Genomic DNA, 22,937 nt, shown 5'->3' with positions numbered 1-22,937 from the left:
GGCGGGAGTCGTACGCCGGAACTCACCCCGGCGAGACGAAATGGTGTCCAAGCTGTGACAAGTCATCCACAGGATCGGTCGACCACGTTGCAGTACAAGCTCTGGGTTGTGTGCGTTGCTCCATCTACCTGCTTCTCGCAAACACACTGCCCACGACATCTTCATCCCGATGGGCTGTGCAGCTCCTTATCAGTACCATCATTTCTGCCCACTGGCATATGGCGGCGAGTGCGCAGCACTATGCAACCACGACTCCAGAAACTTGTACACGCAGCGCAACCTCCAATAACCACTATCTAGGAGTCCCTGAGATCCATGACGGTCGCTCTTTGTGGACCTTCAAGCAAGTTCGAGTCCTACCATCGCCCGGTTCACCACACAGCGCCCACCGGCTCCAGGTTGCATACGACAACTGAATAACGCGCATCGACAGCTGTAGGCCATCGGGGTCTAATCATGTTCACCAAAACGGCAGTCGGAATCGATGGAGATGCTGCGGACATGTTGAGACTATACTTTGTCAACAAGTCTAGTCCTACAGGGACCGGAGCAGACACAAGTGTGGTAGATATTTTCATTCTCGTTCGGAGAAACATATACTAACACATTTCTTTACAAGCATTTTCCCATCTTGCCGATGCAATAGCTGTCATTAGCGCGGCCTTGCTTTCGACGCTTTGGGATGCTACTGCTGACCTCGCTCGACAGTAGCAGACACTGGGAACCTGTGCACGGGGATTGTCGGTCACTCCACATCAGAAAGAACGGGGATATATTCAAACAACTATTACACGACGAACAAGTTTCTCAAGTCGCTCGGATACCTCCAGGATGGCTCACGAACAATCACGCTCATATCACAGAGACCAATGTGTACGTCCAGACGCCGGTCTTTCTTTGATCACTGATCAGATTGTTTTCATCCGTATCTACATTATGAGGAAAAAGATATACTAAAGGAATCATCCAGGTTACTCGCGCCACCAACTCTTCTGCCCCCTAACATCTATCGTGGCAAGTCCAAAGGGTGCAATGTCCGTCTAGTTGTTCTGCTTGTTCTTGCCGCCGGCACCTCCAGCCTTTCCTCCCTTGCCCTTGTGGTGAGGCTCAGGCATAGCCTCACGGTTGTTGAGCTTGGCCTTGCCGCCAGCACCGCCAGCACCTCCGGCCTTGCCTCCCTTGCCCTTGTGGTGCGGCTCAGGCTCGCGTCCGAAGAGCTTGGCCAAACCGCCAGCACCAGCACCACCAGCACCACCAGCACCACCAGCGCCACCAGCAGCCTTACCTCCCTTGCCCTTGTGATGGGGCTCGGGGACAGCCTCGCGGTTGTTGAGCTTGGCCTTTCCACCAGCACCACCAGCGGCCTTGCCTCCCTTGCCCTTGTGGTGTGGCTCAGGCTCACGTCCGAAGAGCTTGGTCAAACCGCCAGCACCGGCTCCGCCAGCACCTCCAGCCTTGCCTCCCTTACCCTTGTGATGGGGCTCGGGCACGGCTTCGCGGTTGTTGACCTTTCGGCCACCAGCTCCGCCGGCAGCCTTGCCGCCCTTGCCCTTGTGGTGGGGAGAGCGAGTGTGGAGGTCGGCCCAGTGAGCGTCGTCCTCCTCCTGGGTGAGCTCTTCGGCCTGGCGGTTGTTGAGCTTGCCTCGGCCACCGGCACCTGCACCTCCAGCAGCTTTTCCGCCCTTGCCCTTGTGGTGAGGGGAGCGAGTGTGGAGGTCGGCCCAGTGAGCGTCGTCCTCTGCTTGGGTCAACTCTTCAGCATCACGGCCGAAGAGCTTGGCTAAGCCACCAGCGCCGGCGCCACCGGCTCCGGCTCCAGCACCTCCAGCTTTTCCGCCCTTGCCCTTGTGATGAGGAGAGCGAGTGTGGAGGTCGGCCCAATGAGCATCGTCCTCTTCCTGGGTCAACTCTTCAGCATCACGGCCGAAGAGCTTGGCTAAGCCACCAGCGCCGGCGCCACCGGCACCAGCACCGGCACCGCCAGCCTTTCCACCCTTGCCCTTGTGGTGACGGGCTTCGACTCCACGGTCTGCAAGGGCAGCAACGAGGTTGGATGTGTGGACAGGTCCGCTTCCCTGGAGAACTGTAAGTATATGACATGCCAAGGATCATCGCATAACTTACTGGCATGCGTGCCTTGACAGCATTGTCAACGGCTTGCTTGTTGTTTGGCACAACGTAGGCAGAGGTTGAGGCACCCAGGGCCAAAAGAGTAAGTGCGGTAAATCTCATATTGAATAAAGTTTAACTGAGTCTGGAATCGGTTGAAAGAATGGATCTGCCAGCAGAGAAGAATGGATGAAACAGAACTGAGCAGGATGTGAGAAGGAATGAGCACGTTCAACGTTGATGCCTTTTACTTCTGGAGCTTCGAGATGCTTTATAAGTCAACTCGACTCCTGGTAGGCACGGCGGTTGCATGCTTGCTCACTCTCGCCTTCAACTCCTGAGACATGTTGCATTGCCTACGGCACAGAAGCGGAGGTGGCACCCCACCTGCCGCCTGCAGGAAGCCACTGTGCTCGCTTCGATGCGATGGCGATGGAAGGCGTTTGCATGGGAAGCCAAACACAGAAAGTCTTGACGGCCTGGCGTCTCCACCAACGACACCGCCAGCCGTCGACAAGGCCTGTCGGTGTCTCGAGAACACGGTCATGTCCAACCCAGCCGCCAGGCTACGAGGTCCTGCCTCAGGCTCCGCGACAACACCCACCGGGTACCTTTCGCGCATCGCCAATGCGATCTGGAGCTTGCTTTGATAGAGACTGTTGGTCCTCGGGAACTGACCACTCATTTGGTCGAGACTAGTCCAGAAAGGGTTTAACCTCGGAAACCATTGGCGCGCAGCCGCGGTCCTGTTGTTCCAGCCCTGGCAACTTTTGACGTTATTTCCGTTGTTCTGTCATCATGCAGTTGGGACGTTTGTTCCATGTGCGTGTCATGTCAGTGTAAGAATCTCGTTTTGGCTGGCGCGCCAAGCTGAAACGATGGTGCCGAATTATGAACATCCAGTCTTGGCTAAGTGTCCACTTCGAAACCCATGCAACAGGTGAACCAACGAAAAAGCGGCGACGATCCCGTCTTCTGCGTCTCAGAAGGCTTGGTAAAAGCTTGATGCCTTGGAGCAAGGCTAATGTTGCCTGGGCAGATGGAACAAGACGCCTTGGAGAAAGCGGCCTGCACGGCATTGCGGCACCCTTTGAGATGTTCCGTGTTTCGGTGACCTACCCATGGCGATACCGAGAACGTATCGGGGGTCGATGTTAGCAGGTCTACCATAGTCTTTCGCGCCAACGTCTCCCACTTACTCGCTCGCTGGTCTTCCATCTCCATTCACCTTCGTCTTGTTCAAGCGTTGAGCGCAGCATTCTATTCTCTATCGCAGGTCGACTAATACTTCTTCTTTCAATATCACTTTATTGTGCTTTCACTCCATTCATTGTATTCTTCGCGCTATCGAAAAACATCATGGAAAAATACACCGACTCCAGCTCATCGCAAGGCGATGCCGAGAATACCGCTTTTATCACAACACCCTACCAAAGCGATGATAGGCAACGGCGGAGAAGCTACATCTATCTCACACTCTTCAACCTGTTCCTTTTCACAGTATCAATGCTGTCGTTGCTATGCTCGGTTATGTCGCAAAAAGACTACTCGGGCCACTCAGCGGCTAAGCTAATGGATCAGTTCGACATCTTCTGTAAGTACTTAGATCTTAATCGTGCCCCTGATGAATACTGGCTGATATGACCTAGCGCCTGCAAAACACGTCGTCGAGTATAGCCACACAAAGTTTGAACTACCCAACCCTTTGAACTCTTCGAAGTATGTCGGTATTACCGATGATGTAGAGAACGCATGGATGGACGTCGCATATCGTAAGTCACCATCCCTACTCCTCTACACCCGCGCCCTCACCACTCAAACCCCATCACTAACACAGCACAGTGCCCGACCAAATGGTCTCCATGGAAGACTTCCCCAAGCTACAAAAGCCCGCCGACGCCCTGCAAGTCACCGACCCCAAAACAGGCGAAACAGGCTATCGAGTCGGACTAGAAGTTTTCCACCAACTGCACTGCCTCAACCTCCTCCGCATGTCAACCTACCCCGACTACTACCCCAAGCTCTGGTGGAGCGACACCAACGACAAGCCTGAAAAGGTCAGGGCGCATCTAGACCACTGCATCGAGATCCTCCGCATGAACCTCATGTGTCTTTCTGACGTCAACGTCTTTACTTTCCACCCGCAGGAGGGTAAGGAGGGATACTGGCCTGACTACGAGAGTCACCATGTATGCAGAAACTTTGACAAGATCAAGGATTGGGCTAACGACAATGCGATGCCGGACCTTGATGTGTAGGCTTAGCTCTCTTGCCGGTTGGAGACGGCGCGTGTAAATAGAATAATAGCATCGACAATGCATCTACAGCGAGTGGAGCAGCACGATCACGTAATGAATCCAATGCTCATGATGAGTGATCGAACGCCCTTGTTGCCATTGTTGCATGTTGCATGCTGTCCACTCAAGCTCCTCTTCCCCAGATGAAACAGGCTGTTTCAGTTTCGCATCACAGTCCATGTATTTCGCCCCGCTTACGCACCTTTGTTATGCAGCATCATGCTTTGTTCTTCCAACTGCTTGGGCAGAGAGCACATGAATCGATGTCGAATTGCTCCAGTTGGCGGCTGCAACGATGACGCCCTTGCTCAGGTGGGCAAGGTTATGAGAGCGAATCAGTATGCGGATGCAAGGCAACCTGGGACGCCGGCTCATTTTTGCACTCATGTCATAGTAGACCGGCTGAGTGAACATTGTGATGTTACGAAATGCAAGCTTTTGTGAGTCTAAATTGGTATGTAACGACGCCACCAACCCAGGCAAAATATAAACTCTCTAGCGAAATATTTGAGTAGGAAACCCCAGTATGAATGCAAATAATGGACATCTGGCAATGTCAAGAGTGGGGTATATGTCAGTGACAAGCAGAATAGCCGCCGAAGCAGTCCCCCGTCTTCTAAACGCCGGAAACCATGTCTTCCTCCCTGATGACGTGTATTACAGGTCTAGATCCGGCATCTGTAAATCGTCGCCTGGCTCCATAAGGTTCATGAGGTAGCGTGAGCCTGAGAACCAGTCCTGCATGGGATTGGAATTTCCCTGAGACGCTCCAAAACCGAAGCCGGACGAACCAACGGCATCCATGTTATTCATCGCCTCGCCTTGCTCAAACGCGGTCGTCGTGGCTGCAGTGGAAGCGTTGGGATATGTCGTGGGCCATGCGGTATCAGGCATCAATCCAAGCGCACTAAGGTACGGATCGAATTGGGACATTGCGTTGAGGTCCAGCTGCGTGCCATCAACGGTTGTATAATACCCTGACTGGTTATTTTGCATAACTCCCCGGGATCTTGACGCAGCATCCTGTTTCTTAGCCGTGACGTAGAGCCTGGCAACTCGTAGGAAAAGATGGCACATCTTGTAGAGCTTGTCTGCACCTTCGGAAATTGTGCGGCAAGATTCCAGGCTGCCGACAAATTCGGAAAGGGAGTTTAGATCTGGTTCAACGTCGGACGTATCGGCCTTTTGGATGGAGTGGCAGAATATCACAATGAAACTGCAGGTATGAGTTAGCTGCGACCGTGCGCTGGAAAGCATCAAGTGACTTACGGTGTGAACGGTGCCTGAAGAACCGACCAATGTACATATCCCGACCAGAGGTCCTCCTGACCCTTTTTGTTGAACTGTGCACTAGCCCTCATATGTGCGACAAGGGCCGCTCTCGAGGATTCGAGGCACTCCTGATTAAAGCTCATATTTCCTGGACTGACCGCGCGCTGTATGAGTGCACAGGTAGAATAGTGCATGACGACATCGGAGTGAAAGAAGATGTCTTGGACTCTCTCGAAAGAGCCTTCAACCAAGAAAGTCAGTGCAGTTCAAATCTCGCCGACGGTGAAACTTACCCTGAACGTATTCGTTGACTTCTGATCCTTGTTTACCCTGAGATTTGTGCACATAGCGCTTGTATTGAGACGGGAGTGGTGTCTCATTTGGACTGTTGCCTATTTTGTTCGATCTCGGCGTACCGAGATGATACGTTTGGCCTTGTTGCGAAAAGTCGACGATCGACGCATCCCCACGCTCGTACCAGGCTTGGTTAAGACTGTTGACAAGTTCAATCGCGATTCGCGTGCGCTCTTCCGTAGATCTTGTAAAGGCGGCAGGGCAAAATAGCTTCTCGTATGTCAGGCCCTGGACTCGCGCAACCTTAATCCAGTACGACAAGAAGGCGCTTGATTCGGCGTGCTTGTCGTTAGGGTCGCTGGATACTACAAACGGTAACGATATGTCCCAGTCCTGGAGGATACTTGAGCGACCCAAACGTAGCGAAAGCGTCTTGTCAAGCATGTAGATCATCCAGAAGATATGGATCTTCGTCTGTCTGTCTTCGGGATTGTCGTCTATCATAGTGTTGATTCGATGCTAAATGCAGGACGTTAGCGGTCGTCTCACACGCATTTTGCACATGATTGCTTACATAGCCCAAGCTCTGACACAAGCCCGCAGCGCTGGATATCATGATCCAGCAAAGAGATGGCTTGCACATCTCGACCGCCTGCGCAGCGCCAAGGACCAAAGCCATAATATTCTCGTAGCTTGCCGGTAAGAATATAGCTAGCTGCGACAGTGCTACCTCTGTTTGCCTGCGACTTATGATGGCGTACGATTGATAGTTGGTGGTGTCCATATTGACTAGTGGCAAGGTCCGGAATTCGTTGAACACGTTCTCCAACACGCCGAACGTGAGCACACGGCGAGCGGCGCTACAAGTTTCTGGGTTATGATACACATCATAGAAGATCTCTTTGAGATTGGCCATTCTCAAGAACGGAAACACCACTGCGAAGGCCATAGTTGGATATTCTGGTCATGTCAGATCGGCTTGAATGGTACAAAGTCTGTAGACATACCACTAGCTTTCTCCAAAGCATAGCACGCAATTTCCCAAGGCGGTCGTTCCAGCTTCGATGGGTCAATGTCGACAAGTGACTGGTTGATCAAGGGGTTGGAAGTTGCAGGGTTTTGGCCGTGCTGAGAGACCATCTCCGAAAGAGCAGTAAGTGCCAACTTGACTTCTTCATTCTGTCCAATAGAGGGTGTACTCCCGATCGCTCGTGCCAGCATCTCGCGAGCATAGTCTGACTGGCTATTGATAGAACTCTCGCCCTCGAATGGCGCGGGTGTGGGGGCTTCGACGAGGACACTTCCAGGACTCCTTGAAGGGCCAACTCGGCTCGACCGCGATTGGCTGCTGGATTCATGCGAGTCTTTCTGGAGGTCCAGACTGCCGAGTTTCGTTGCGAGACTGGCAAGAACATTCTCAATACCAGCTAAGCGGTCTTCAATTCTATCAATCTTCTTCTCGCTAAATCGAGTCAGCTCGAACAAGATTACTCAACGCCAGATCAGCACGATTCGATTGTTTGGCCGCGGGGCAAAGAACGGTCGACGGGTAAGGCTGACGCCACAAGCAGCGAGGTCCACTTTGGAAGCGGTTCAGACGTACTATTCTTCAGATATGTGAACCCTTTGTCGCTGCGCTTTCTGTTGAGGGGGAGCTGTTTTGCAAGCTGCACGAATCAGCGGCAACTTCAAGTTCAGGCCCAACAAATCATACTCAATTTGCTTGCCTTGCAGTTGGAACATGGCACGCCTCTGTCGCAACGTATCTTGCGTGTCCGGCAGGCATCGCACTAGATGTGGGTCGTCAATCTGGGCGCTGATCTGGGTGGCTGGCTCATGCGACTTACCGCACGCTTGGACATGGGCCCATCAAGCGACGCATCCATATCGTCGTCTTCCATATTGTCGGCTACGCAATCCGAGCCGCGGTATTCTACGCGTGGTGTGCAAGAGTGGCGGATATTGTGGACTTTATCGGAGCGCGGGCTTCTCGGAACCCGGGGCTGTGGGAACTATCAACGATGTCATCACTAACAGCAGAAATCTCGCACCGACAGGCAGCAGTCCAATATCTCACCAACTAAACCTTCCAGAGTGTCGAAGATACAGGGTTTTGAAGTCTAGATGCAGCATTCGGCCTCACCAGGCATCACTACGAAGAACGCGCGATCTCGTGACTGTGCCAAGGCCCGGGACTTGCCGATTGGCTCGCATTGCTCGTATCCCGCGCCATTTGGGAAATCTTCAGCCGCTTGCGACGCGCCCTCTGATCGCCCTTTTCACCGCGGATCCGGACTTTGCAAAGTCCGGCAAACATGAGCTATGTGCGCAACTTCGACGAGATGGCTTCAGATATCAATGTGGCGCACTGCAGTCCAATCGTCCAAGGACTGCAATACTCACCCCAAACATGTCGACGAGTAAAGAAATGGTCGACACGCCCGAGCAGCGCGCCAGCGATGACGTCAAGACAAGCAAGGCGCCGACAGTCAAAAGCGATGTCACGTCTAAAGAGCCAAAGGGTGGCATGGGTGGCTACGTCGTAAGTGTATTGAACAAATTAGAAGGAACACGATGCTCACGACATACCAGCGCATCTTCAAGTATGCAGATCGTACAAGCTGGATCCTCAACACCATCGCATTCGTTGCAGCCATCGCCGCTGGAACACTACTTCCGTTAATGTAAGAGACATGCACACATCACGATCTTTTGTCTCCTCCATCAATGTTCGAAACGTGGTGGCCTGGATGATTGCGCATTGCTATTGTTTCGTTCATGTGAAATGATAAACATCATTGGAAAGTTGTCCGGGCCTCACACTACGTGTCAAGGACGGTCAAAGATTCTCGCAAGACCTATCGTCGATCAATCAATAATCACACACTAACGGAATCCTCCATCACACAGGGATCTGGTCTTTGGCAAGTTCATCTCGACGTTCACTGGGTTCGCGACTGGCTCGATCACGCCAGCGCAATATCGTGCCGAAGTGAACAAATACACATTGTACTTCATCTACCTCTTTGTTGCGAAGTTTGGTCTCGTCTACATTCACTCGGTATGTGACTAACAAGCTACATCCGTGAAAGCATGCTCACGTTCGCAGGCATTTGTATCCATCGCAGCCATCCGCACCACCAAGGCCTTACGATTGGACTTCATCAAGAGTATTCTCCGCCAGAACATCGCATACTTCGACTCAGATGAAGCCGCTTCGGTCACGACACAGGCTACGACGAACGGAAACAATGTCAACAACGGTATATCGGAGAAGCTCACGTTGACCGTTCAAGGTGTATCGACCTTCGTCTCAGCATTCATCATCGCCTTCATCGTCCAATGGAAACTTACCCTGATAACGATCAGCATCGTTCCTACAATCATGATCGTTGTCGGTGTTTCCATCGGCATTGATACCAAGAACGAGAATCAATTGCTACCGATTTACTCCAAAGCCGGACAACTTGCGGAAGAGATTTTCGCGACTGTGCGCACGGTTCACGCGTTCTGGCTTCATCCATTGCTGTCCAGCAAGTATGACAAGCTTCTTGGCGATGCCCAGGAGGTTGGTATGAAGAAGTCCCCGAACTACGCCGTCATGTTCTCAGTCGAGTTCTTCTGCATCTATGCGGGCTATGGTCTGGCCTTCTGGCAAGGCATCCGGATGTGGGCCAGGGGCGAAGTCCAAGAGAGTGGTATGTGAAGCACCAACCTGGGTCGAATTGTTCCTCAGATCTACCCGATTGATACTATTATGTACTAATCCGTTGACAGGCGACGTGTTTACCGTCATCCTCGCTGTCATTGTCGCAGCAACCGCTATGACAACAATAGCACCTCAGATCATATCTCTGACGAAGGCCTCTTCTTCTGCCGACGAGTTATTCAAAACCATCGATCGGAAGTCCGAGATTGATCCCTTGAGTGTTGATGGCAAGGTGCCTAGCGTGTGTCAAGGTGTTGTCGAGATTCGAGACGTCAGCTTTGCCTATCCCGCTAGACCTGACATCCCAGTCTTGAAGAGCTTAACGCTATCTGCGCCTGCTGGAAAGACTACAGCCCTCGTAGGAGCATCAGGCAGCGGCAAATCGACAATCATCGGCTTGATAGAGCGATGGTATGATCAGGCTAGCGGCGCCATATACCTCGACGGTACTGACATACGAGAGCTCAATCTCACCTGGCTACGTACGAATATCCGATTAGTACAGCAAGAACCAGTGCTTTTCTCCGGTACTGTCTACGAAAACGTCGCATTCGGCTTGTTCGGCACCGACAAGGCCAACTTGCCCGAGAGCGAGCAGCGAGCGCTCGTAGAGAAGGCCTGCAAGAACGCTTATGCCGAAGAGTTCATCGAGCGGCTGCCAAAGGTGAGCCATGTTGCTCCTCAGATACTTGCATATGGATTGTTAACGTTGAATAGGGTTATGACACGCAGTTGGGTGAGCGTGCTATGAACCTCTCGGGCGGTCAGAAGCAACGACTAGCCATCGCGCGCAGTATCGTCTCGGAGCCAACTGTCCTTCTCTTGGATGAAGCCACCAGCGCTTTGGACCCAAAGGCAGAGAAGATCGTACAGCAAGCACTTGAGCGTGTCTCTCAAGGTCGCACAACCATCGTCATCGCTCATAAGCTTTCTACCATTCGCAATGCCGACAACATCGCAGTCATGGCTGCTGGAATTGTGGTTGAACAGGGTTCACACGACGAGCTTCTCGCTGCTGGTGGTGCATACGCTCGTCTCGTCAGAGCCCAGGACCTCGGCCAAGCAGAGGGCGAAGAGCAGGAAGACCAAGATTTTGCCGCAGAGAAGATTGATCTAGTACGGACGCAGACTCAAGCATCCGCTATCGGCCAAGAAGCGAAACTTTCCGACAAAGACGGCATCAATTACAACCTGGTGAAGTGTGCCTGGATAGTGCTCAAGGAACAGGGTGCCCTTTGGAAGTGCTTTCTCATATTGGGAATTGCAACACTAGCTGGAGGTAAGTTGTCAACTCGTTTCTTGTTCGACTGTTACTGACCTACCACAGGAGCGACCTACCCAGCTCAAGCCATCCTGTTCTCTCGCGTCGTCGAAGCCTTCCAACTGTCTTCCAAGAGGGCAGTAGAACAGGGCGACTTTTACTCCTTGATGTTCTTCGTTGTCGCAATCGGCAATCTTGTTGTCTATGGCGCTGTTGGCTGGGCCAGCAACGTTGTCGCACAGGTTGTCGCCAGGGTATACAGACGCGAGATCTTCGACCTTGTCCTCAAGCAAGACATGGCATTCTTCGACGATCAAGACAATGCAAGCGGCGCGCTCGCCTCCAAACTCGGAGCCTACCCTGACGCACTGCGCGACCTTATGGGCTTCAACCTGATGCTCATTTTCATCAACATCGTCAACATCGTTTCTTCCTCGATTCTTGCCATCGTGGTTGGCTGGAAGCTCGGTCTTGTAGTTGTCTTTGGAGGTAAGTATCACTTCTCAGTTCTCTCCAGTAATCGACACTGACTTGGCGCAGCTATGCCTCCAATCGTGTTTTCTGGGTACCTCAGGATTCGACTTGAATTCAAGCTAGAAGATCTTACGGGCAAACGTTTCGCCAGCAGCGCTGCACTCGCATCCGAAGCAGTCTCCGCCATTCGCACAGTCTCCAGTCTCGCGCTCGAAAGACACATCCTCGCCCGGTACGAAGATCGACTACGAGGTGTCGCAAGAGACGGCATCAAAGCTTTGGTGTGGACCATGTTTTGGTACGCACTGACGCAGTCCATCTCATTCTTGGCAATGGCCCTGGGCTTTTGGTACGGCGGCCGACTGATCAGCACGGGAGAATACACGACTACCCAATTCTTCACGGTCTTCATCGGTGTCATTTTCTCTGGAGAGGCAGCTGCAGCCTTCTTCTCTTACACTACGAGTCTCACAAAGTCGGCCACTGCGGCCAACTACGTTTTTCGGTTGCGGGCAATGAAGCCTGCAGTGCAGGAAGACGCATCAAAGCCGCCATTTGACGACGAGAAGGACAAGAGTCCAGCGCATATTGAGGTGCAAGACCTTGCTTTCGCGTACAAGTCTCGGCCCCACGCCAAGGTCCTGGAGGGCATCGATATCGATGTCCGCCCCGGTCAATTCATTGCTCTCGTCGGCGCTTCAGGCTGCGGGAAGTCAACAATGGTTTCGCTCTTGGAGAGGTTCTATGATCCCGTTGCGGGGCGTATCACCTGCGATGGCGCTCCGTTGATGGACCTCTGTCCACGCAAGTACCGCCGAGGTGTGTCTTTGGTCCAGCAAGAGCCAGTCCTATATCAAGGCTCGGTCCGGGACAACATCGCCATGGGTGTTGAAGTCGACGTGACTGACGCTCAGGTCGAAGCCGCAGCCAAGCAGTCGAACATATCCGACTTCGTTGCATCTTTGCCAAACGGCTTTGCGACGATGTGTGGTAGTAGAGGCACGCAACTATCGGGTGGGCAGCGCCAGCGTATCGCCATCGCCAGAGCACTCATCCGCGAGCCACGCCTACTGCTTCTTGACGAAGCTACTTCCGCACTGGATACTGAATCCGAGAGGGTAGTTCAGGCGGCGCTCGAGGAAGCGCAGAGTGGACGTACAACTGTCGCGGTGGCGCATCGTCTCAGTACTATCAAGGATGCGGACATGATCATGGTGTTCGCGAGGGGAAAGATTGTGGAAAGTGGCACACATCAAGAACTACTTGACAAGAAGGGTGTGTACTATGAGATGTGCTTGGGCCAAAGTATGGATCGGGCGGTCCCGACATGACGTTCGAAGCACGGCTCATCGTTTCCTCTTCATCTGCACTATGATCGTAAATAGAACCTTTGATAGACTTCGCGATACGTAATATACCCATCTTCAATATTCGACTTGAGGCTGCTGATGTCAATCTGGAAAACGTGCATCGTACGGTCGCCCGAGCATGAAATCCAGTTTGCCGACAGTTCGCGCCATGAAGCTATGACGTACTCCATGAGTGACTTCAGGTCCCACCTGGTGCCATAAGGCAAGTGAGCACGCGACAGTAGATGATGCGCGAAATGGCCTGAGGAGACGAACGTGTTGATGCAGAAGTTCAGCGGAGAAGCGGTGGCCCGCGGCCGGATCATGCTAATGCCTCGCTTATCGACCAGGGTCTTGCGCCACTCTCGGGGGCATCGTTCCTTCTTCCTCACCTCCCGAGGTCAGCCGTTGTACGTGCCTCACCACCCCCGAGGATTGCGATACCGACCGCTGAAGTACCTGACGCGACTTTTCTTTGCTGTTCTTCGTTGGCGGATTTAGGTTTATCCCACCGTTGGATGAAAGTCCGATGTACGCGTCTTTAGACAGCTCTGACGCGCGCTGGGCCCACGAAGCGCGTCATGGCTTTACTCTCGAGAACCACCGCCTTAACCCGCAAATTGCACGAAAAGACCGGCGTGTGGCTCTAACGACCCATATGCCGCCGCCGCGTGTGTGGAGGTGCTGAAGCACAACGCGATCCATCATCGTCAGGTCAAACCGCCAAGACGTCTCACGTATTCCCCGGGACCAATCGCAACTCGCGCAACCAAAGCTTCCTGGCCAGAGCATGTCTTAGCATCGCTCGTGTCAACAGTTTCATACTCCTTTCCTGACGATCGCACACTGTATATTGTGGCAGTAGGTGAGCCTTAGTTTCAAGGACAACAACGATGGCCCAATAACAGAACAGCCGTTTCAATGGCATACTCCGCACCGCGCTGGGGATCAAGGTAGCTCCGAGCTGACCCACTGATTCGCGCTTTGGAGACGTTATGCGACTGAGGGTAATGACCCTGACGGCAAGCCCCCAAGCCGTCATCCCACATTGATAGCATTGGCGTCTCCATCTCCATTGCTTCACTTTCCTTTCCACTTCTTGACTGATGCGGATCATCGTTCCTTAGGAAGTCAGGTACTATTTTCATTTCTCCGTCGACCGGATACATTCATTTTCGGTTCTTAGTCCTGGGGACATTGTTTACTTTACTATAGTTTGTTGATATTACTTGCGCGAGCGCAGTTCAGCGTACATTTACTTAATACCTTTCATCATATCTACCATGGCTCGCTATCAACTTCGACGACCATCGCCGGTCAAGATCTTCGCAAGACGCGTTCGTCGCGACGATCCTATCGCGAGTACGATGCCTGTCGCTGCGGGCGAGGAGGAGGAAGGCCCAGAGAGTCCAGACTCACCATTCAGCAGCCCATCTACAGTCGGCGGTGACATATCGGAGAGCGAGGACTCGGAATCCGAAGACGAGGAGGAGCCACCTTCGCCAGTACAGAGCGGTGCTATAGCGACATCCACGGGAAGGCCCGTCCAAACCCTCGGACCCGATCCAACTGCCGCTCCGTCAATGCCAACATCATCAGGAGAGAGTGATGCTACGACTACGTCTGTACCTTCATTCACCTTCGGCGGCCCTTCTGGTGGTAACAACGCAGCACAACCTCAGATCACTGGCGAAACCACCTTGTCTACCGCCGTTCGCCCTACCATAACGTCAACAATCGTCAAGGAAGTCATGCCAACAGGGAACCCGGAGCGATCTTCGATGCCTCCGATATCTCTTACTTCGCCGCCCCAAAACACAGCCGAGCCAGAACTTGACGGAAACGCCGGTCCCCAGAGGCTGCCACAACGAGAACAAGAGCCTATCATGACTAAAGAGGCCATGACTGCAGCAATTGTCCTTGGCGTACTTGGTCAGTCATCGTCATTGTCGCTGTTACAGATCGTTGCTAATTGTTGAATAGGTGCATTAGCGCTGTTAGTTGCCGGATTCGTCTTCATCAAGCGCCGGAAGCGGAGGCACAGTTACATTGACAAGGGTCCGCCGTTTGAGACGTTCAATCCATACGCGAACGATCACGTCCCACCCCCGGAGACTGCACATGTAGGCGACGCGTCTTCGATCTTCGCGCGCCTCAATGGCGGAAATGCTGGCGGAGCAACCGCTCATCTCACCCGCTCTACCGATCGCAGCAACACTCTTTTCGGTCCAGGTCCATACTCCCGCCCCGAAACCGTATCCACTGAACGCTCTACCCGTGTACCACCAACGCCAAATCCTTTCGCAGATCCACCTCTCAACAAAGCGTACGATGTGTTGAACAACAGGCCCAGAAGCACAACGCTCACGGATCGCGGAAGTTGGCAGCAAAATCCTTTCAAGAACCCCGAGAGCGAGCGATTCGATCCGTTCGGAGAGTTGAAGGAGAAGGCTAGGAGGGAGAGGTTACGGTATGTGGAAGACGCGAGGCGAGAAGCCGAATTGAGGAAGCAGATGGAACAGAAAGAAGCTATGGGACTTAGACCGGATGGTATACCGTGGAGCGGTGAGGCTGGGTATAGGTGATCGCTGAGATGAGTGGATTTGCACTTGATCGACTTTGAGATTTAACTTTAGCGAAGGCGAATCGTTTTCGCGACAACAGTGGCACCTGTCAGATACCTCCCGTGTATACCTGGACGCCTTTGTGCCATAGTCTGTCTTCGATCTAATAGCGTCCGATCGGTAATAATATCAAACAACATATCTTACTTCCAAGTCACCTATGCGAAGGGTGACGGACAGATCCAAGAGGAAGAAACTCATGTATACTTGTCACTAAAATTAACCCTAAGCAAAGGAGAGATCGAGTAAAGACCACAGGCACGAAATCGTCCAAGCTAAAACAGCAGAAAAACATGATCTTCGCATCCTACGCATCTCATGCAAGAAAGCAGATCTGATAAGATGTGCAGATTACACTAGGATAAAGTGAGTGAAACTAGTAAGGCTTGTGGTCATGTAGGCTCCATAGGGTGTGGTTGTCTCCTACGGTTGAGTCTCAAGCCATCAATCCATGACCATTACCAGCCACCTACTTCCCACCATCCGCATCAGCCGGGCCATCAAACTTCGGATCCCTCGCATTCAACCCCTCATCATACTCGATCTCGACCTCCCTCTCAATCCCATCTTCATCGACCATCAACGCGCAATTCCTCTTGATCAAATTCCACTCCTTCTCATCATACGTCGTTGGCTCCGACGCGATGATCGTATGCTTGCCCATCGCACCAGCCTCACCAATCTCCCGTCCCGCATCCGCACTCCCGCCATACTTACTATCCGGGTCACCGGGGAACTTTGTATTGAGCGTGCGACCCGCAAACTCAGACCAATACAGACTGGGCGGCTGCTGCGAGACGTGGTTGCGGAAGCGGATGGCGAGCATTTTCGTTCCGTCCGTGGTGCAGAAGTTGAGGGAATTGGGGGTGTTGGCTTCGCCCAGCGTGCGTTTTTGCAAAGTGAGGATTTGAACGACGGTCTTTTGCATGGCTTCGAGCATCTTCTTGAGGGGGTAAGGTTTCTCCCAAGCTTCTTTGGTGCTGCTGTTGGTTAGGTTGGTCATGTAGAGGGCGGCGGCGTGTTCGGAGTCTGTGCTGCCGAGGACGTTGCAGTAGGCGTCGAAGGAGAGGAGGGATGTCATGTCGCGCCGGATGGACGAGAAGTTTGAGATGACGCCGTTGTGCATGAAGACGTGGCGGCCGAATACGAAGGGATGGCTGTTCACTTGCGTTACCACGGAGCCGCTTGTGGCGCGGATGTGGGCGAAGACGCATTGCGATTCGGTGTTGTGGCACAGGGATTTGAAGTTGAAGTCGTTGATGGGTGGGGATTGGGACTTGTAGAGTGCGGGGCGGGGGCCGGTGACGTGCTTAACGTAGGATGAGGTCGCTGTGGTGTACCCTGGGTGTATGTAAGTAGTTGTCAACTGACTGGTTGCATCATACGTTTTGCATTCGTAAGCCTCGAAGTTTCTGGAGATCACCTATATGACGGGAAAAACCGAACAGGTGCTTCGAAGTTTACATTGCCCTAAGAGCTGGGCTTTGCACAATGTTAAGGCAACGTAGTCTTCTTAGGCCGCTTTTTACCAATAGAAAATGATGCTTCGCGGACATAGGTGTCCGGTTCTCCCCTTGAATGGAGAGGGTGTGACCGGTTTGAACATTGTTGCCGTGCCGCCATACAACATGGAGCGTGTATGATGATCTAAGAAAGGAATGTAGTACGTACAAGCAATGCCAAGCCCGTCCATGTTCAGTAATGAGTTGCGCATACGCATCAGCTCATCTGGGGAGTCATCCAGATCCTTTTCCTCGTCATGTGGCAGTAGTTTTGGGAGATAGTGCTCAGAGCATTGTTTGCTGATGCTGTTGTCTGGCGTGATGAGGACGTCCGAGAGAAGGCATGGCTCCGTTGGGGAGATATATGCGAACCACCGACACATGATGTTTAGTGCTCTCTGGCGCGTTCAATGTTGGTGTTTGTGAATATCAGAAATTCGCAAGGTCGATGTAGGCTTTATAGGTACGCAAGACTGGTGTGAACGTCTACCCAAAGGGTCCGTTCTGAGATTGATGCAAGATGGGTCGCACAGCAGTCTTCGAGGCGCAATATAGGTGACGTGGAGCTTCGTTGTAGGCGCGATTTGTAACAAGAACGCTCGGAGGCTTGTGAGGGCACGTATCACAGCTGTGCGACGCGGGTTGGAGAGAGATCTTGGACTAAGGAGATGCTCGGTGATAACAAGTACTAGTTAAGGCTGCAGGAATGAGGAGAGAAGCGCGCGTGATGCCAGATGCGTGCAGAGATTAGGCTCAAGATGCTGTTCAGGCTGCAAGAGGGACCTCGTGGCTGAGCTCGTGAGGCTGAGGTTCGTACAGTGCAGGCGCAGCCAACGTATCATGGAGGGGCAGGCGGCAGGCGGCAGGAGCGGGGCAGATCACTGCTAAGCCCCAGCTCAAGCTGCAAACAACTGTATCACGAAGCAGCTCTTGACTTATCAATCTGCCCATTTTCGCTTTGAGCACCCGAAAATGAAGTCCAAAGATGGGCGAGATTGGGTGTTGGTAGTGCGGCCGCGTTGCTTGCGAAAAAGGCAAATATCCATACTGCGACGGATCGAGCCTGGTACGTTGGTATACTAGATTCTGAAAGATCCATGGTCTCTCACACGGGAACTTCAACAATATCGTGTAGGCGGTAGTCTCAGGTATCGCCTACTTCGATAGGCAAAGGTCCAAGGATGTTCGATTGATGACTGGGATCATGTAAAAGCCGCACATCCTTCGGTTCCTGCGTTCAATTCCAGGGTCCATTCAGGAGCATCGCGGAACGGCGGGAGTGAGAGTGGGTCTGGGTCGAAAATGGAGACCTTTCGTCTCCACAAGCTGTAAAGCGATAAGAAATGACTACGACGAAGAGTCTTTGTTCCGAAGCGTGACTCGCTCCAAATGGTGTAGGCGCAGAGGAGTGAACAGCACAATGGTCGAGGAATGTGTGTTATAATGCCGCGGAAAAGCTGTGAACGTCAGGATGGTGTTGTGGCACACCACCTAAAAGCGGCGGTAGTGATCTAGATGTGTGCATCGTAAGGCTTAGCGAAGAAGGAAAATGTACATGCAGCGGCACACAGCCTCGACGTATCGGCCACAGCGAGCCTGCGATCTGGAAGTGAATCGTCGATGGAGATATTTCGATAACAGTAAGCAGATCGGGTCGATAAGTTGTATGCTCTATAGGCCAAGACACACGCCGCTGGACATCTCCAGCGCAAGGTGGTACTGCCGAGGTGATAGATGTAGTCTTTCAGGGTCGTCGGCTGTTCGCGCATCAATAGAGAGACATACTAAGTAGTTTGTCCTGCTGAGTCCATGCCTGTGAAGATGTGTTGTGCGCTGTCGCTTCCTTCTTAGAGGTTTGGCAGGAGAGAGGCAGGAGCGACGAACCGACGACGAGCCGGCGCCGGAGTCGGAGAGAAGATCACCAAGTTGCTGTCGTGACTTCCATTCTTCTCTTCACCTCCTGCTCATTGAAACCACCACAATATCATCATTTCGCATCTTAAACGACTCGGACTTCAATACAGACACGACGCGATTGCCGCTCAGCCGACGATGGGGCAATGCCGAGAAGCCATTGCTTTTAGGCAGACAGCGACCGCACGCTGATGCGAGAGGCTGAGCGCTATCACCTTCGAGGCTTGAGCAGTGGGAGTGTTCCACAGAATATCTCCTGGGATTCGCTACTGCTGCGGATCTTCGAAGCTGTGCATAAGGCAACTTACCTGTAGGCAGATTCCACATTCCGACCCCAAGGCGCCGCGCTCTTTGCGACCACATTCAGACGGCCAGCGCAAAATGCCGAAGCAAACCCCCAAGATGGCTATCAGTTTCATGTCGCACACAACTTCCATGGCAGACTGAGAAGGACCGACGTATGCCGCGATGCCGCCTATTGTGCATTCAGAACTGTGTGCCGGCTGCAGCGTCCAGGGCACCCACGAGGGCCACCGGTACTTCTCACGCGCGATGCCGTCATCTGATTTGTACATGGCTCGGCTTCCCGCAATGCCAATCTCTCAACGTATCTAAGGCGGCGAACACGAATCAAGCACCGTGGCGTTCTTTCCTTGTTATCAGCCGAGAGCCGGTCCAGAGGCTTCGTTATGCGGCTCCCATGCTTGGAGCTGGCGGCATCAGACGACCTGTTTCTCACAAAAGATGCGAGCTGTCAGCCGCAAAGCGCCACGCCAGAAGCAATCGCGCCCGACCCCAGAAACCCACGAGCTTGGTGTGACAAATGGCCCGCTACCTGTTGTTCGCATCGCCATGCTCGCATGCAGCCACTCGCCAGCACCGGAAGCCCGCCACGCTGGATTACGTTCCCTTAACTGTCTTTGAACGGCGAGGGACCTGGGCCCTGGTCGCCCACCCCAGTGCTTAACCCAGGCGCGCTTGCCCATGGGCGAACAAGGTGTTTCCGCTGCGTCGCTGAGCCAGGCTTGGCCAGGCCGGCGCAGTAGGGTGGTGCCGTCGACGCCGCTACTGAGGGAAGGCGCATCTCCATTCGCGTGCGACAAAACGAGCGGGGTCGCTACGCAGCAGTGCAGCCGGGGTGGGTTGAAAACTCTGTACCGTCGAATCCCATGCCCAGAATTGCGGTACATGGACTACGCCCCAGGGCGTTAGTCGTCGCCGGTCGCCTAGCGCCCCACCAAACCTCTTTGGACTCGTAGTGGCATCTCAGCGCTCACCACCGAGAGGATCCACAGACAGGGCACACTGGGTGTGCCGCGCCTGTCCTCCGTATAAGTACCGCGCCCTTCACCCCCAGGGTCCTGGTTCCGACCAAGGGCAATCTCACTTCCTCTACCAAGTTGTAGCCTTCCTTCCGTTCACTGGCTTCCAGTGCAACTCATTTTGTCGTAGCTTTTGCTGCTCCCCCACGCGACTGATAGTCGATCCCTCCCCCAAGCGTCGACTCCAGAGCGACAAACCCCATACCAAAGCGACTTTCCATACGCGACAACACTCCCTTGCGACAATTCCCTTTCTGCCTAAAGCGACAAACCCCCCATTGCAACCATGGCCGAAGACAAGAAGTATTCTGGAGAGTACGTCCGCGAGGCGTATCCTGGTGACGATATCCAACATGGCCAAATGACCGACAACTCCGACGACCTGCAGCGTCACCTTGGTAACCGCCAAATTCAGCTCATCGCTATTGGTGGTTCCATCGGTACTGCTCTGTTTGTGTCAATCGGTGGTGCTCTCAACAAGGGTGGTCCCCTCGGTCTACTCCTCGCATACACTGGATACTCTTGCATCATCGCTCTCGTGAACAACGCCATGGCCGAGATGGCCAGTTTCATGCCTGTCTCCGGAGGCTTCATCCGAATGGCTGGAAAATGGGTTGATGAGTCCCTAGGCTTCATGGCTGGCTGGAACTTCTTCTTCTACGAGGCTCTGCTGATTCCGTTCGAGATCACGGCCCTTAACATTGTGCTGCGGTTCTGGAGAGATGACATTCCAGTCGCTGCTGTCTGTGCGGGCGTCATTGTCCTATACGCGTAAGACCTACCAGTTTGCCCTAAGGGTAGTATCCTATGTGAGGGACAAGAACTAATCGCTTTTAGTGCTTGCAACATCTTGGCTGTAAAGGCTTACGGTGAAGCTGAATTCTGGCTCTCTGGAGGCAAGGTTCTGCTGATCCTCATCCTCTACTGCTTCACCTTCATCACCATGGTCGGAGGTAACCCCCAGAAGGATGCTTACGGTTTCCGACACTGGCGCGACCCGGGCCCAATGCCCGGGGGCAGCTCCCTCGATCGTTTCGAAGGCTTCCTCGGCTCCCTTTGGGCTGCCTCCTTCTGCATTGTTGGTCCTGAGTACATTTCCATGGTCTCCGGTGAGGCCAAGCGCCCACGCGCCTACATCAAGACTGCATTCAAGACAGTTTACTTCCGATTCGGTGCCTTCTTCATCCTCGGCGCTCTTTGCGTTGGCGTTGTTCTGGCCTACAACGACCCAGAGCTCGTCAGTGTCTTGGAGGCAGGAGAGAGCAGCGCTGCCGCGTCTCCCTACGTCATCGCCATGAAGAACCTCAACATTGGTGGCCTTCCCCATCTCGTCAACGCCCTCTTGATCACGAGTATCTTTTCTGCCGGAAACACGTACACGTACTGTGCGACTCGCAGTCTGTACTCGCTCGCTATCGAGGGCCGCGCTCCTAAGTTCCTGCGCAAGTGCACCAAGAACGGTGTTCCTATCTACTGCTTTGCGGTAGTCATGATCTTCCCGTTCCTGTCCTTCCTCCAGCTGTCTTCCGACTCCGCCAAGGTCCTGACCTGGCTCGTCAACATCATCACCGCCGGAGGTATCATCAACTACATCGTCATGTGCGGTACCTACCTCGCATTCTACAAGGCTTGCAAGGTCCAGGGTCTCGACCGTAAGACCCTCCCTTACTGCGGTTACTTCCAGCCCTACGGTACCTGGTTCGCGCTATGCTTCGAAATTTGCGTTGTATTCGTGTACGGTTACAGCACCTTTGTGGGAGAATTCTCCATCGAGTCTTTCTTCACATACTACACCATGGTTGGTGTTGCTCCGATCCTGTTCGTGTTCTGGAAGGTCCTCAAGAGGACGAAGTGGCTGAAGCCGCATGAGGTTGACCTTGTCTGGGATGCTCCTCTCATCGACGCCTACGAGGCCTCCTTCATCACACCGCCTGTCGGCTTCTGGACCGAGATGCTTCAGCTCATCGGACTGAAGCGCAACGTCCCCGTGGACAAGCGTGCTGTTTGAATTGCTTTAAGCGAATCAGCGAAACCTGTATAGCAGAGATGTTCTGCTATGATCTAACGTCATTGGATAGATTTTCTATCGCCAGAAGCCTATGAGCACTGGCTGCGCTTTTACATAAATCAATACCCATTCATTCTGCGAATCTCGAGCAACAGCGACTTGCGAATGATGACCGACCTCCGCTATACCCATGCGACAAACAGCGAGGCGGAGAAAGATACCCAAGCGACAATATGCATTGAGCTTCGACTGTGATGTCTTCATTGTGGCATCCGCTGCAATAGCCTAAGCGATACTGCTAGGACGACTATCCAATGCGACACATCCGTACGAGGCCTCCCACGCGACACTACTATTATTGGTAACGCTGCGGTACGTCTGTTGTCACGCGCAGGCTTACCTAGCATCATACGGTCCGAGACGATAGTTGCTTTGTCTCACTAAGGCACGGTCGCAATTACCTCTCAACGTCGATCGACATTTCGCCTGCGTGTATTGAGTAGAGCAAGATATTTGCAGCTTCCACTCCATCTACCTGGCCTCCGAAGAGTCTCCCGAATTCACATGCGTGCATCGAACAAACATATTAAAGCGCTTGGCAATGCTTTCCGAAAGTTTCTCCGCTATTGTTGCGGTGCGCGCCAGCCCACCATATCTGCCTCGATGCGCCTCGCGTCAGCCCCCGCGTACGCCACTATCAACCCGTATCAGTTCACCAACACCCACGCACGCAGTCGCCTGCATCAAAGGTTGGCCAATGTCCACAGGCTGAATCTGAGGCCTTGAGACCCAGGAACTCGGT

The 22,937-nt window shown here is 53.2% G+C and overlaps 7 protein-coding genes across 7 annotated transcripts; 4 read left to right on the top strand and 3 right to left on the bottom strand.

Moving 5' to 3' along the window:
* Window positions 1-1,040: 1,040 nt before the first annotated feature.
* J4E87_006713 (uncharacterized protein) lies at window positions 1,041-2,130 on the bottom strand (the record flags this gene model as incomplete). The annotated part of the gene is made up of 2 exons (XM_049378314.1): window positions 1,041-2,075; window positions 2,125-2,130. The coding sequence occupies 2 exons, from the start codon at window positions 2,128-2,130 to the stop codon at window positions 1,041-1,043; spliced, it is 1,041 nt and encodes a 346-aa protein (XP_049232118.1).
* Window positions 2,131-3,468: 1,338 nt separating this feature from the next.
* J4E87_006712 (uncharacterized protein) lies at window positions 3,469-4,367 on the top strand (the record flags this gene model as incomplete). The annotated part of the gene is made up of 3 exons (XM_049378313.1): window positions 3,469-3,703; window positions 3,759-3,881; window positions 3,952-4,367. The coding sequence occupies 3 exons, from the start codon at window positions 3,469-3,471 to the stop codon at window positions 4,365-4,367; spliced, it is 774 nt and encodes a 257-aa protein (XP_049232117.1).
* A 696-nt stretch (window positions 4,368-5,063) lies between these two features.
* J4E87_006711 (uncharacterized protein) lies at window positions 5,064-7,873 on the bottom strand (the record flags this gene model as incomplete). The annotated part of the gene is made up of 6 exons (XM_049378312.1): window positions 5,064-5,622; window positions 5,676-5,826; window positions 5,972-6,446; window positions 6,547-6,908; window positions 6,980-7,430; window positions 7,820-7,873. The coding sequence occupies 6 exons, from the start codon at window positions 7,871-7,873 to the stop codon at window positions 5,064-5,066; spliced, it is 2,052 nt and encodes a 683-aa protein (XP_049232116.1).
* Window positions 7,874-8,382: 509 nt separating this feature from the next.
* J4E87_006710 (uncharacterized protein) lies at window positions 8,383-12,747 on the top strand (the record flags this gene model as incomplete). Its single annotated transcript, XM_049378311.1, has 8 exons — window positions 8,383-8,514; window positions 8,565-8,656; window positions 8,883-9,033; window positions 9,082-9,670; window positions 9,750-10,345; window positions 10,399-10,960; window positions 11,009-11,431; window positions 11,483-12,747. The coding sequence occupies 8 exons, from the start codon at window positions 8,383-8,385 to the stop codon at window positions 12,745-12,747; spliced, it is 3,810 nt and encodes a 1,269-aa protein (XP_049232115.1).
* A 1,385-nt stretch (window positions 12,748-14,132) lies between these two features.
* Window positions 14,133-15,350, top strand: J4E87_006709 (uncharacterized protein; the record flags this gene model as incomplete). Its single annotated transcript, XM_049378310.1, is given in 3 exon segments — window positions 14,133-14,138; window positions 14,154-14,697; window positions 14,749-15,350. 3 exon segments carry the CDS (start codon window positions 14,133-14,135, stop codon window positions 15,348-15,350), a joined length of 1,152 nt encoding a protein of 383 aa, XP_049232114.1.
* Window positions 15,351-15,858: 508 nt separating this feature from the next.
* J4E87_006708 (uncharacterized protein) lies at window positions 15,859-16,515 on the bottom strand (the record flags this gene model as incomplete). Its single annotated transcript, XM_049378309.1, has 1 exon — window positions 15,859-16,515. The coding sequence occupies one exon, from the start codon at window positions 16,513-16,515 to the stop codon at window positions 15,859-15,861; it is 657 nt and encodes a 218-aa protein (XP_049232113.1).
* A 3,898-nt stretch (window positions 16,516-20,413) lies between these two features.
* On the top strand, window positions 20,414-22,135 carry J4E87_006707 (uncharacterized protein; the record flags this gene model as incomplete). Its single annotated transcript, XM_049378308.1, has 2 exons — window positions 20,414-20,898; window positions 20,965-22,135. 2 exons carry the CDS (start codon window positions 20,414-20,416, stop codon window positions 22,133-22,135), a joined length of 1,656 nt encoding a protein of 551 aa, XP_049232112.1.
* Window positions 22,136-22,937: the final 802 nt, after the last annotated feature.

Source organism: Alternaria ethzedia, assembly GCF_023757985.1.
Source record: "Alternaria ethzedia strain BMP 0044 chromosome Unknown scaffold_16, whole genome shotgun sequence".
NCBI classification, from domain to species: Eukaryota; Fungi; Ascomycota; class Dothideomycetes; order Pleosporales; family Pleosporaceae; genus Alternaria; species Alternaria ethzedia.
This window is presented reverse-complemented; position numbering and strand designations above follow the sequence as displayed.